This window comes from Peromyscus maniculatus, chromosome X (genome assembly GCF_049852395.1).
Source record: "Peromyscus maniculatus bairdii isolate BWxNUB_F1_BW_parent chromosome X, HU_Pman_BW_mat_3.1, whole genome shotgun sequence".
Classification (NCBI taxonomy): domain Eukaryota; kingdom Metazoa; phylum Chordata; class Mammalia; order Rodentia; family Cricetidae; genus Peromyscus; species Peromyscus maniculatus.
The window spans coordinates 49,922,062-49,935,621 of NC_134875.1; the positions used below are offsets into that span (position 1 = coordinate 49,922,062).

Below are 13,560 nucleotides of genomic sequence, written 5' to 3' on the forward strand. Positions count from 1 at the left end.
AATTCTCAGAAAACATGTTCATTGTAATGCAAAAAGTTAAAGTACACATTCTAATGTAAAAATTTGGCATGTCATTAATTAAAAAGATATAGGTAGATGTAATTCTATAGAATATTATGCAGAAAATAGAAAATGCTAAAAGATAAATATAAAGTGATAGTACATTTACATAAAAGAGGCTACAATATATCATTTTAAAAGAAGAGCAAATTTTGCTCATTTTTCTCATTATCCATTGCTGTACATTAATATCAAATTTTTTACTCAAAACAAGAAAAGTGACATTACCTAATGTTTTTGTTTTTTTTTTTTTACAAATTGTTAAGTGCATCATTTTTGCTTATGAAACACTTGTAGTTTTCACAGTAACACATAAGTAAGTTAAAAAAAATAAAGCATGAATCAGTGAAATAGTTTGGTAGGTAAAGGTAGGTGCCTGCTGCCAAAGTACAGACAATCTGAATTTGATATCCATATCCTACATGGTGGAAGGAAATCATCGACCCCCATAAGTTGTCCTCTGACTTCCACATGTGTTCCATGGCATATGTGAACCCCTTCCCCCACTATAGAGATAACATACAATAAATTTTTTTTAAATTAAAGTATTCAAAATTTAAACAGTACCTATTTGTAAGGCAAAATTAATAAAAGACATTACTCATAACAACTTCTTTTTTTAATTTAATTTTATTTTACAATACCATTCAGTTCTACATAACAGCCAAACATCATAACAACTTCTATAGTATGTGAAATACATATATCCTAATTCACTTTTAATATTCCTACTACTTTGCATAAAGATTTGCAAGTAACCTTTAATGCAATACATTATCCCTACTAGTTAGACAGGCTCAAATAAACTACTGCTATCTAATATACTGAAAATGTTGACTTAGAAACAAAGCCACTCTATCTCTTTTCAGACTGTCTATTATGATCAACATACTGTCCACAATTAAGTTCAATAAATCTCACCTTGGTTCCATTGCATCCAGGGATACCTTGAGGTCCTGGAGCTCCATCCTGGCCTGGCATTCCCTTTGAAAAGGCATATAACACACTTATGGTATTTCTTAGATTACTCTTTAGAGGACTTTAAAATAATCAAAATCATACTTACAGGAAGACCTGGTGTCCCTGGGAAACCAGGAAGTCCAGGAGGACCCTGTAACAGTAAAGAAATCCCTTGAGCTAATGATGAGGCTGTTACAAATGTGCCTCACTGTTACCAACCAATATTGGTTTGGTAACTATAGAAAAGCTCTTTCGTGGAGATGTTTTTCTTTTTAAATTTTTAATTTATTTTACATATCAACCACAGTTTCCCCTCCTTCTTCTCCTCCCGTTCCCTCCCCCCATGTTTTTTATACCTCCCCTCTCCAATCCACTCCTCAGAAAGGGTAAGGCCTCCCATGACAGGGCTGAGCTCCTCCCCCAACATCCAGGTTGATTGAGGCATCCCACCATAGGGAATAGGTTCCAAAAAGCCAGTTCATGCACCAGGGACAGATCCTGGTCCCACTACTAGGGGCCCCACAAAGAGACCAAGCTACACAACTGTCATCCACATACACATAGATGCTTTTAAAATTAATTTTAGGGAAAACTAGAGACTCCTGTTTGTAGGTACATTCTTCATTACAGTTAGCAGCTGCAAGAAGAGCAGTAGATGAAATGTCTGTTTTAACATATAAAATTCTTTCAGGTTTGTGAGTAATGAATTTACTAGGAGATGAGAGGGTAATGTCCTCCCGCTGAGGATATTAATGTAACTAACCCCAAATCTCTTCCAGTTAAATTTCCCTTTCAGGACAGGCAACAAACAACTTGTCAACTATTTTTGTTGGTGAGGATATAGGGAAAATAGTCCTTTCATCTGTGCTGTGAATATGGACTGCAATGTCATGGCAGGAATTTGGAAATAGCTACCAAAATTGACATGGACATACCCTTTAACCTAACAACTTACTTAAATGTATCTAACCCAGAAGCACACTACAAACTAGAAAAAAATATGATATTTAAGGTTTGTGACTGCAGCACTATTATAGCAAGGTTTGGAAAAAAAAGAGCAGAAGATGTTTCTGAAATATTGTATGCCAGGAAGCAAGAAAGTCTCAGCAATCAATTACTTCTGTAAAAAAGACAGTGGGCAGGAATAAAACTTGAAAAGGCTCCTACCAGGTCAAGGATGGCATAAAATGGGTTTCAATAGAATATTATACATGGTGGTATGTTGTGGAAAATATTAGTTGAAGATGTGTTATATTGTTTATGCTGTGGAACATTATTTAATGATGCAAAGATGTTGCATTTGTTTAACTCTGTGAAGCTGTGTTACTGTGCCTGTCTAAAGCACTTGATTTGTTTAATAAGGAGCTGAACAGCCAATAGCAAGGCAGGAAAAAAGACAGAAGGGGCTGCCAGGTAGAGACAATAAATAGGACAAAAAAGGAAAAAAAATTGAGGAACAAGAAAAGGAGAGGGAGATCAGGGAGTGAGAAAGGAAGGGGCCAGCCACCCAGCTACACAGTCAGACACTGAGTAAGAAGGAAAGAAAAGACATACAGAAATAGAGAGAGGTGAAAGCCCAGAGGCAGAAGGTAAACAAGATCATTAAAGAAAAGCTAGCTAGAAATAAGCCAAGCTAAGGCTGGACATTTATAAGAAAGAATAAGCCTCCATGTGTGAATTATTTGGGAGCTGGGTGGTGGGGCCCGCAAAGATCCAAAAGAGTAAAAAGTAAAAAACAACAGACAACAGTGGTACACACCTTTAATCCCAGCACTGTGTGAGTTTAAGTCCAGCCAGGACTACCTAGTATGACCTTATCTCAAAACAAGTAATAACTACAATCAACTGAAACATTAAATTACATGTATTTGTAATGAAAAATCCTCAAAAATTCTTCCTTGATCACTACTTCAGGTAGTTGTCATAGCAGTTCATTCATTTATTAAAATTCCAGCTAAAATGGTGGCCTGAGAAAATGTGGACTGAATTAAAAATAATCTATAAGTTGTTAATATAAGGCAAGAATCTAGTTGTTAATAAATACTGAACATATGAAGTTTTCGTTGGTAAAGTGAAAGATGTGAGAGATTTACTTTAAAACATTTGCAAAAATAGTGGTTGTTTAGAGGCAGTAAAATGTCAATGTTCAATCGTTTTGAAAGCAAAAACAAGCATAAGGAAGTTTAATCTATTGTGTACTCTCTGCACTCATCTAAACTTAATTTTTTTCACTTTTAAACTTTGCATATCAAGAACAGTCTGGGCTGAGTGGTGGTGGCTCACACCTTTAATCCCAGCACTTGGGAAGCAGAGGTAGGCGGATGGATTTTTTTGAGTTCCAGGCAAACCACAAAATCTACAAATTGAGTTCCAGAACAGCCAGGGCTACACAGAGAAGCCCTGTCTTGAAAACAAAAAACAAATAAACATCATCAACAACAAAAGAGTAGTCTGTAAGCTGAGACCTAAAAATACAGGCTATCATATCAAACACTTCTAAAGTTGTAATTCAGAAACAGAAACAGGATCTAACTGAACACCCCCAAAATATCTAGAAGTAGCTATTAATAAAATGACCAATTCTTTTTAGTTTCCACAGTGTTTAGCATAGGTAACTATAAATGGCTATTGTGAGATATAGTGATATTATTATAAAGAGTTTCAACAGTATATGATGCCAATTTACTACAAAAATCAGTTATACCTGACAAACTAAAGGTTTCGACTTTCTTGTTTTTTTTTTCCAGTACTGTATCTACACAAGTCATAAATACTGTATAAGGCAACCTACATGGATTTTTCATTTTGGCTTTAGTTTTGAAATTTATTGAGACAGATTCCCAACTCTGTACCAAATGCTGGTGTGGAACTCATGACAATCTTCTTGTCTCAGCATTCCAACTGCTAATATTACAAGTATGATGTACCAAGTTGGGATACCACATGCTGCTAAAATTATATAGCGACTATAATGTTTCTAAAGATTTGTGCACAATTTACTTATCTAAACATTTGAATATCAAAGAATTACAATATTTTGGGGTGTAATAATAATCCATACATAAGCATGCTATGTAATCATCCATGCATTTAATAATCAAAGTAAGAGATACTATCATATAAACAGAAGTTTGGAGCGAAAAGAGATCTTGGAGATATACTCTTTACCTTTAGCATGTGAAGAAACTAAAGTTCAGAAAAGATAGATCTTGTCTTTGGAAAAACTATCACCCTCTAATTTTTCTTCTTCTTCTTCTTCTTCTTCTTCTTCTTCTTCTTCTTCTTCTTCTTCTTCTTCTTCTTCTTCTTCTTCTTCTTCTTCTTCTCCTCCTTCATTTTTCGAGATAGTTTCTGTGTAGCCCTGGCTGTCTCTTTATGTAGATCAGGCTGGTCTTGAACTCATAGATCCGCCTGGCTCTGCCTCCCAAGTGCTGGAATTAAAGGCATGTGCCACCATGCTGGGGGCCTCAGTATTCTCTAATTCTAAAACCAGCCATGTGGGTACCAGCTGTGAAGACTAGTTGGCTTAGCTGTCAACTTGACAGACTCTAGAATCACCTGGGAGATGGCAAATCCGTGGGAGATTTTCTTGATTACATCAATTGATATGGGAAGACTTATTGTAAATGTGGGCAAGACCATTCCTTAAGCAGGGGATGCTGAACTGGATAAAATGGAGAAAGTAAGCTGTTCATTAATATGGATGTATTCACCATGTTCTGCATCTGATTGTGAAAGTGATATGACCAGCTGTTGAAAACTCTTGCTGCTTTGACTTCCCCATCATGATGGACAGCTTACTCTTGAACTGTAAACCAGAATAAACCCCTTCTCCCTTAAGTTACCTTTATCAGGGAATTTTACCACAGCATCAGGAAAAGAATTAAGACAGAAATTAGTAACAACAATTGAGACCATTGTTGTGATAAAACTGCCCATGCAGTTCATAGGCCATTGGAACTGGTTTTCAGGAGGAATGTGGAAGAGTTGAAACATTCAGTTAGAAAAGTCCCTAAATGCTAAAAGCAGAGCTGGGAGGAATGTGTAAAGTAGGGGCTGGTCATTGAGATGTCAGAGTGAACAAGGACTCAACAACTGGGCTAAAGGCTATTAATGTAATATTTTGGCCAACAATCTGGCTTCATTCTGCTCAAGTCCTGAAAACTTGATTGAAGGTAAATTTAAAGATAATGGGTTAACTTCGTTGGCAGAGGACATTTCAATGCAGGAGAGAATTCAGGCTGGTACTGATAACATAGCTATAATTGTTAAAGAGATCAGCACTACTGAAGAGGAACCTCCTACATTGCATTGGAACAAAAGAAAAGGTGTCCTGAAAGCAAAATCCCAGCCATCAGAGGCTCCATCAAGAGCTAGCAGCAGAACTTGGCTGTGTAGTTCATACTGTACAAGTATTAGAGGCATGAAAGATACAAGATTAAGCAGGTCACTGAGACTTGCTCTAACATTTTAAAAAGAATCTAAGGCCAGGGGATTTATGGTGTTGTTGATGCCCCTGGAAAGAATCCCTAAGAGGCCAATATGTGAACTTGTAAAGGCAAACTTTAAGTTGCAGTTGAAACACCAAGACAGTGGAGATGACAGGAACAAGAGACAGCTTCCAAGGAAAGCTGTGGGTGTAGAATAAAACCAGCCAAGAAAAGACTCTATGTGTGCTGCATGTGGCAGAACTGAAGGTGTGTGTGGCTGCTCATGTGTTTTGGACTCCAGTTGATTACATTATAAGCCCCAGATGCTGGACGTGGAGCTTCAGGATTTGTTATTTGTTCTATTGGATTTTGTTTTACATTGACCTGATTACTTGTAGCTGTGTCCCAATTCTATTTTATAATAGGGATATTTACTCTGTGCCAATATTATGTTGGAAGTATATATTTTGTTTTTGTTTTTTATTTTATAGAAGCTCATAGCTAAGAGACTTAGGACTATGGGGACTTTAAATGATAGACTGAATGAGTTTTACATTTATCATTCTCATGAGCCTATGAGAAAAAGGCATGGAAAGTTACAGCTTAAAAGCCATGTGTTTAGGTGTCAAGCTGAGAAGTAGAGTTTTAATATTTTATTTTAGTTGTCAACTTGACAGACTCTAGAATTACCATGGAAACACTACTCTGGATATGCCCGTGAAGATTATCTTGATTATATTAATTGTATGAGAAGATCCATTTTAATTGTGGTCAGGATCACTGGTAGGGGGATCCTAGACTAGAAAGTGAGCTGAGCACAGTATATTGGTTGATCTTGACTTCCCCACAAGGGTGGATATTACCTTTCAATTGTGACTCAGGAAAAAAATGTGCTAATGTGAATGAGGAAAATCTCACAGGGCCCCACTCTTATACAAAGAACTACAGATAATTAACTACTTTGGAGAGAGGGAGACTTAATGATCCCCATGAATGAGCCTCCTAATTGATTATCCAGTAACAACTGGTCAGCCTTGAAATGGTATACATAAAAGAAACACTAAATGGACTTAGATTGTGTTTAATGTATGTATATGTGTATGTGCAACAATAACTAGTATTTTTCTTGTTGTCTCCTATCATTTCACTTGTTTTTATCTGTTGACATCAAGGAAGAATTTACCATATACTGAATATTGCTTACTCTGATTCCTTTTGGTCCTGGTGGCCCTGGAATTCCATCATCACCCTGAAAAACACAGTATGTTTAGTTCTTTTGTCCTTCAAATCAGTCATCAAATAACTAATTTCCCATTATAGCAGTCTTAAATTTTTTGTAAAAATATCTGTAAAGTTAGTGTTAAATTCCTATGCCCAAAGAAGATTTATTATTAAGGCTAAAGACATTGGTAAATTATATGAACAATATCAAGAAAAGCCATTATTTTACTGGGGAGACTGCTGGCATGAAGAAGAAACTTTATATGCATAAAGTTATACAAGAGGCATACAAGAAAATGAAGATAAGATAGCAATACAGCTATTTCTGAAATCATTTGTGCATAAAAAAAGAAAAAAAGAAAAGCTCAAAATCTTGATGGCTTCTATGGCATATTTAAACTTCAGTTGTATGTTCTGCTCTTGAATTTCTGCTTTTATCTTGCCATTTATTTCAAAAAGCACCTTCTACTGGCAGAACTTAACCACCATAAACTCTCCCTTTCAGCTTCTTCTCTCTACTCCTTGCAAATTCTACCTACCCATTTCTAGTCATGCCTGTATCACTGAAATGTTTAAATCTTATCTCAGTGAAGTTTCCGTTAAGTATTTTCTTTTAGATTTTGAATAAAGAAAAACTAATACCATTTGATGTAAAGTAGTATATCCACAGGTTCTGGCATCAATGATGACATGGATATTGTTAATGCAAAATCCATTAAGTCTCCATAAAATATTCTCCTTTTTAAAAGTTTAATGATGTACTTGTTCTAAAGCAGAAGCATTTATAAGAAGATTAAATAAATTCTGATTCCCAGTTAAAATAACTAGAAGATTTCTTGTTCAATAAATATTTTATGTCTGCTCACTGAAGGCAGAAATTAGACAAGACCGCTTCAACATTGCACCAGTTAGACCAAGCAGCAAGGTTAAAGCAGAGGAAGTATTTCAGGAAAGAAAATTGAAAAGCTAGAAGTTGTGGAGGACATCTGTAATCCCAACACTCAAGAGGCTAAAGCAGGAAAATTGTCACAAGTTTGAGTCCAGCCTTGTCTACATAGAAAGTTCCAGGGCAGGTAGACCACAGAGTAAGACTGTCTTAAAACAAAACAACAAGAAAGAAAAGTGAGAAAAAATGGAGCTGAAGTTACCCCTGGGTAAGACATTTACCTAAAACATGCAAGGCCCTGAGCTTAATCCCCAGCACTACATTCAAAAGCAGAAAATTCTACAAAAGAGTAGATAAAACCACTGTTTGCAAATGATACAATGGTATGCCTGAAAACCAAGATATTTAAACAACTATAACAATATGGTAATTCTACAACTGTACATAAAACTAATATTGAAAAGTCAACAGCTTTATTATAGTAACAATTTGGGAGACTTAATAGAAGAAAATACTCCAACTATAAATGGCAAAATAAAATACCTTGCAGTGAATAATGCACAGGATTTACAATAGGAATAGTTTAAAACAGTTGTGAAGTTCACAAAGAAATAGTAAAATAATAAAAAAGAATTCTATGTTCTTAAATAAAGGAATTCAACATTTAAAAAGTAATCACAGTTTAGTTAGAAATTTTATGCAATGAAAATAGAACTAGACAGTAGTTCTAAAGTTTATATGAAAAAAAAAATCCCCAGCAATATCTTTGAGAAAAACTGTAAGAGAAGTGAGTGGACCCTGCTACCAGTCAGATATAAAAGTGGAGCATAAGCTTCAATCATTCATATAGTTTGAGTCTTTTATTTGAATAAACTGAATACTGGAAAGACCATCAGAAAGAAAGTTCATATGAATTTGGCATACAGAAGCCACTCCTTATCCAAGGAGAATAACTTTTTAGACCCCACATAGGTATCTGAAATTGTGGCCAGTACCCAAACTTATGCATGCTGTATATTTTCTTACATGCACACAGATACAACAAAATACATAGACATTGTAGGAACTTAACAATAACTAAGAATAATATGGAACAAGTATAGCAATATACTGTAATGAGTTCTTTAAAACCAATGAACCATTAATTTTAAGAACTTTTCAGTTAATTATTTTCAGACAGTGGCTGGCACATAATTGAAATCATGGGAAATGAAACTACAAATAAAGAATGACTCCTATGTAATGACTATGGCATTGGGAATAAGTGGAGAAAAAGATAAAGGTGGATTTTACATCACAAACCACATACCAGAATAGATTCCACGCAGGTAAAAAATAAATTGACATACTGAAAGAAAACTTTTGAGAATTAATGTATAACCTTAAAGTTTACAAGATTTGGTCTGCTGAAAATCCATATGATTTAACAAAAGGGTCTCCCATCCAAGTACTACACAGCCTTGGTGCATTGGGAAGGGGCTTGGACCTGCCTAGGCTCAGTGTGCTGGGCTCTGCTGACTCCCCATGGGAGACCTTGATTTGGGGGATGTGGGGATGTGGGGTGGCTTGGGAGATAGGGCTGGGGGGTGAGAGGAGGTGGGATCTGTGGGTGGTATGTAGAATGAGTAGAAAATTTCTTAATAAAAAAATGAAAAAAAAAGGGTCTTTGAAAAACAGAGACTTAGAATTGCATATACTTTCATGTACATACCCAGCAAAACAAAGGACAAGTGGGAAAATAATGCAATTCACAGTATGTGCACAGAAATCATCTTACTAACCAACAGGTCAGCAAAGTATGAAAATCCCAAAACTCCACCAGAAAATGGGCAAATGGTATGAAAATACAGCTCATAGAAAAGACTAATGACACTTGGATCTGTGAGAAGCCTATTCTTACTCATAAAAAAAGAAATGCAAATTGAAAGCACACTGAAAGATCACTCTTCTACCATAATGACAAATAGAAAAGTTTCATAGAAATAGTGATGAAGCTGTATGGAAATATATTTTTGTTTTTGTTGCTGAAACAAAGGTAAATTATATGTGTTTGAGAAGTGGTGATCTGGTAATATCTGTAAAAAAAAATCACATGTGCATACATATGTGTGTGTGTGTATGTGTGTGTGTGTGTGTGTCTGTCTGTCTGTCCATCCGTCCGTCTGTCCAGTGATCCAGAAATTCATTTCTCAAAATTTATCTTACACATTCATGCTTATTGATGCAAAAAAGTTAATCCAAGTTTTACATCTTAGCAGTTATGGTTTATAGCCGTAAACTGTTGAAAACTGCATAATCATGTATAGGGAACTGGTTACAACATTATAGCTTATAGACAATGAAATTGAATGTAGTAAGAATAACATGTTCTGGGTACACTGATATAAGAAAAAAAACAAACTAAGCATGGCACATTTTATTTTATAAATAAAGGGGATGAAAGAATGGATATGTACTCAGTGACCAATGAGCACACAGGTGGAAAAGAGATTTTTTTTGTATACATTATATTTATCTTGAATAAAATGAATGTATTACCCATAAAAATGAACCATATTTTATTCAATAAAGAACTCCTTTGCAACATTACATATATACATTTATACAAATACACATGCATATATATGTATTATTTTATATATATGTATCTCAGTATCACACTCTAACCAACTGAGCTAAGTGGCCAGTTTATTTTACAAACCTATACTTTCATAAATAGGAGTATACCAATGAAAAATAATTCTTTTTTTTTTTTTACTTTGCACACACACAAATACCCAAGCACACCAAGGTGCACTTTCAGGTGTAGAATCTAAGATGTTTAGAAAGCAGTATATATTCCCACTTTATAAATAATGAAAAAGTTGCAACAAAGGTTGAACTTTATCTGCACAGAAGCACATCTTTATTAACTGTTACACTATCATTAAACAGTCTCAGTTAATGCTAAATTATTTCAAAATCATTTTAATGTACCTTCCTTTAATGAGACACAAATATTTACTCTTAATATGCATGGCATGCAAGAAACTCTGGCCCTGATCCTAGATAAACTCGAACTCAGGAAATATAGCTTTTTCTATGGTTCAAATTACATTCTATTTCAACACATGCATTTCCATAACACAGCTGAAAGTTAATCAATTTGTGTTCCCACTTGAGTTTCACAAGACTGTGCTTAAGTTCCAGTGCATTGTGCTGCTATATTAGTGCTCAATCCCATCAACTTGACTGCTTTTAGATCTCTGGGCTACTTCTTAGGCACTCCTGGGTGGCAAGCATCATTCCGTTGCTCTTGCTGTGTTATAGCACCTAGGAAATTCAGTTGAATGGCCCATCTACAAAATTCTATGCAGTCATTTAGAGTCTTAGTATTTCCTTAGTGTTCATGTTCTATTCAGTGAATTTTAGCACAGGTCCCATTTACTGCTGGATTCCACAAAGCTATCTCCTCACAATCATGTCATCTTTCTCGAAACATCTAACTTATGGTATAACTAAATATATATAAAAAGTCTCTGTGCATTTAATTTTCCTCCTTATTGGAAAACTACTCAGTGATATCCATTAAAGATATAGTACAGCATCATTATATGAAATAATAAAGCTAGAGGAAAAATGTCATTAAGTCAAATTTTACTTTTTGGGCAAGTGAATAGAACTGGCCCCTCCACAAACCACTTCACTAGTCTATCTAATAGAGTGGGGGGCACTGAATCAAAAGAGCCGTAAAAACTAAAAGACACTTCTCCCAGTCTCAAAGTCACTATTATCTTTCCTACTTCCCCATGTTAACATACACATAGAGATGCTACCCTTACTCATGGGGGAATCATCCAATTTGTTCTGTTCCTCCAGAGAAACCTAACTAATACACAAGGTCTGTGATAATGATAATGGAGCTTTAACACTCCCTGGTAGGGAGAGGAAAATGATTCTAGAGACCCTCGTCTGAGATTCCAGCTATTGACCCTCCCCCACCCAGCAGCTGCAAGTGATTTAGGGAGATGCCAGAGTACATAGAGAGTTAGGAGGCCAATTCAAAGTGGGACTCAACAGCACCCTCCATGAGATCATTATCCATGATACAGCTGTTTTAGAGTCACCCACATTTCTGTATGCAATCCTTTATTCATGCTCAGTTTTATCAAGTCCAATAAACTCATTGTTCTCACCAACTTGGAATTTGGTTAAATCCTACTTTGGTCTGTCATTGGTGTCCATCTTGGGTGAGAAGATGGTTATTTGCATCTCCCTAGGAGAAGTTTAATGAAACAATTCCAACAACCATATACAACAAACAACATCTTCAAAAAATCTGAATATGGTAGTAATGTCCAAATTACAAAAACAAACAAACAAACAAACCCCACTAAAGTGAAGATCCACCTTTCCTGAGTAAGTATAGCTACCACTATTCCCCAAAGGAGTGTCTCACCACAGCAAATGGAGAACATTGTAAAAAAAATCTCAAATGGTCAGAGGGGTTGTTGGGGAGGAGATCAATGTCTTGTGGGGACCGCAGCCCTACATCACCATTCCTACATCTATGGCTCAGAGAACATCTCAGAAAAGGGGACGGAAAGAGTCTTATACCAAGAAGTCCAGTGTGAAACAATCAAGTCTGGAATAATAGCAATATCAATGGACATATTAATGTGGAAATGGGACAATTTTATGGGGTCTCAGTGCTAGACCAAGAACTACAATCAATTAGCCTCTCCAGGGGTGCACCCCCTGATTAGCTGTCCAATTAGCAGCACTGAAACCATATGCATACAAATAACAAAAACAGACTCAGTAGGTTGCATATATATGTGTGTGTGTGTGTGTGTGTGTGTGTGTGTGTGTGTGTGTCTGTCTGTCTGTGCAACACACATGTATTGCATATGTAACTATAATCAAAGAAAAAGAGGTCATCAACTTTAGAATGTGGGGGTATGGGAGGAGTCTGAGGCAAGGCAGCTGGGAGGACCTTGAGAGCAAAAAGGTAGGAGAGAAAATTGCAATCTACTTCAATTAAAATATTTACAAAATAAATTCTATGAAAAATAAAGAAAACAGAAAATAACTGTCCCTTTAATTCTGTTGTTTGATTTAAGCAATTTCTCATTACAATTCAGTGAGCTTTTAGTTGGATTGACAGTTTTGTCTTACATTTAGGGTGGGTTAATTTCTCTGCTATTGCTGATTGCTACAGAAACAAATACCTTTTGTCCCCGAGGTCCTGGAGGCCCTTCTGGACCTGGAAATCCTGGCAAACCTGGATGGCCTTCCAAACCTGGAAATCCTCGTTCTCCCTATAATTGAAGAAAAATGGAAAGTAAAGTCATTTATGAATTTTTAAGCACAGGCATAGTTGAATTTCTGAAAGTACAAATGACTGTAATATGAAAGCAACTTAATATAGTGATACTATATGTCCACAGTATCTACTAACATGGACAAATCCAGAAGATGTGAGCAGAAAAACACAAATCATCCAATATATTTAATCTCTTTAGTACTTGTAGAATTAAACAGTATATCACAGATAAAGTGAGAACATAATGGCAAGAGTTTAACCTCAACGCAGTTATAAAGAAGAGGGAAAAAATTAAGATTTTTTTCACAATTTTAAGAGCTAGATTATCTCAAATTATTGAATGGTCTGTTACTAGCAGAGCTAGGACTAAAACTCTGACTGAAAGTTTCACTCAGATAGAAAAATAAGAAGGAAAAAAATCTAGTTCCAGTATATTTCCCTAAGTACAAAATAGCTTCATGTTGGCATTTCAGCTGGTATTTAGAGTATATCTCTGTCAAAGGTATAGAGTATGCTATGTGCACAGCAGTGTATATCTGGGTTACAGATATAAATAAGAATAAACCAGAGACTGAAAATAGAGGATGCTGGCTGGTGGGGTGGCTAGGCAGGTAAAGATACCTGCCACCAAGCCTAATGACCTGACTGAGTTCAGTCCCCAGAAACCAAAGCATGGAAAGAGAGAAGTGACTCCTGAA

At 35.8% G+C, this 13,560-nt stretch overlaps 1 protein-coding gene across 2 annotated transcripts in view; it reads right to left on the reverse strand.

The window, feature by feature from the left end:
• The window catches only part of Col4a5 (collagen type IV alpha 5 chain), a 194,656-nt gene that overhangs the window by 117,255 nt on the left and 63,841 nt on the right, over positions 1-13,560 (reverse strand). For both annotated transcript variants that reach the window (XM_015992158.3, XM_076562145.1), the window contains exons 3-6: positions 12,768-12,857; positions 6,655-6,699; positions 1,127-1,171; positions 982-1,044 (exon numbers count right to left, since the gene is read on the reverse strand). In XM_015992158.3, the coding sequence (XP_015847644.1) occupies positions 982-1,044; positions 1,127-1,171; positions 6,655-6,699; positions 12,768-12,857 (243 nt within the window). The remainder of the gene's footprint in view (positions 1-981; positions 1,045-1,126; positions 1,172-6,654; positions 6,700-12,767; positions 12,858-13,560) is intronic.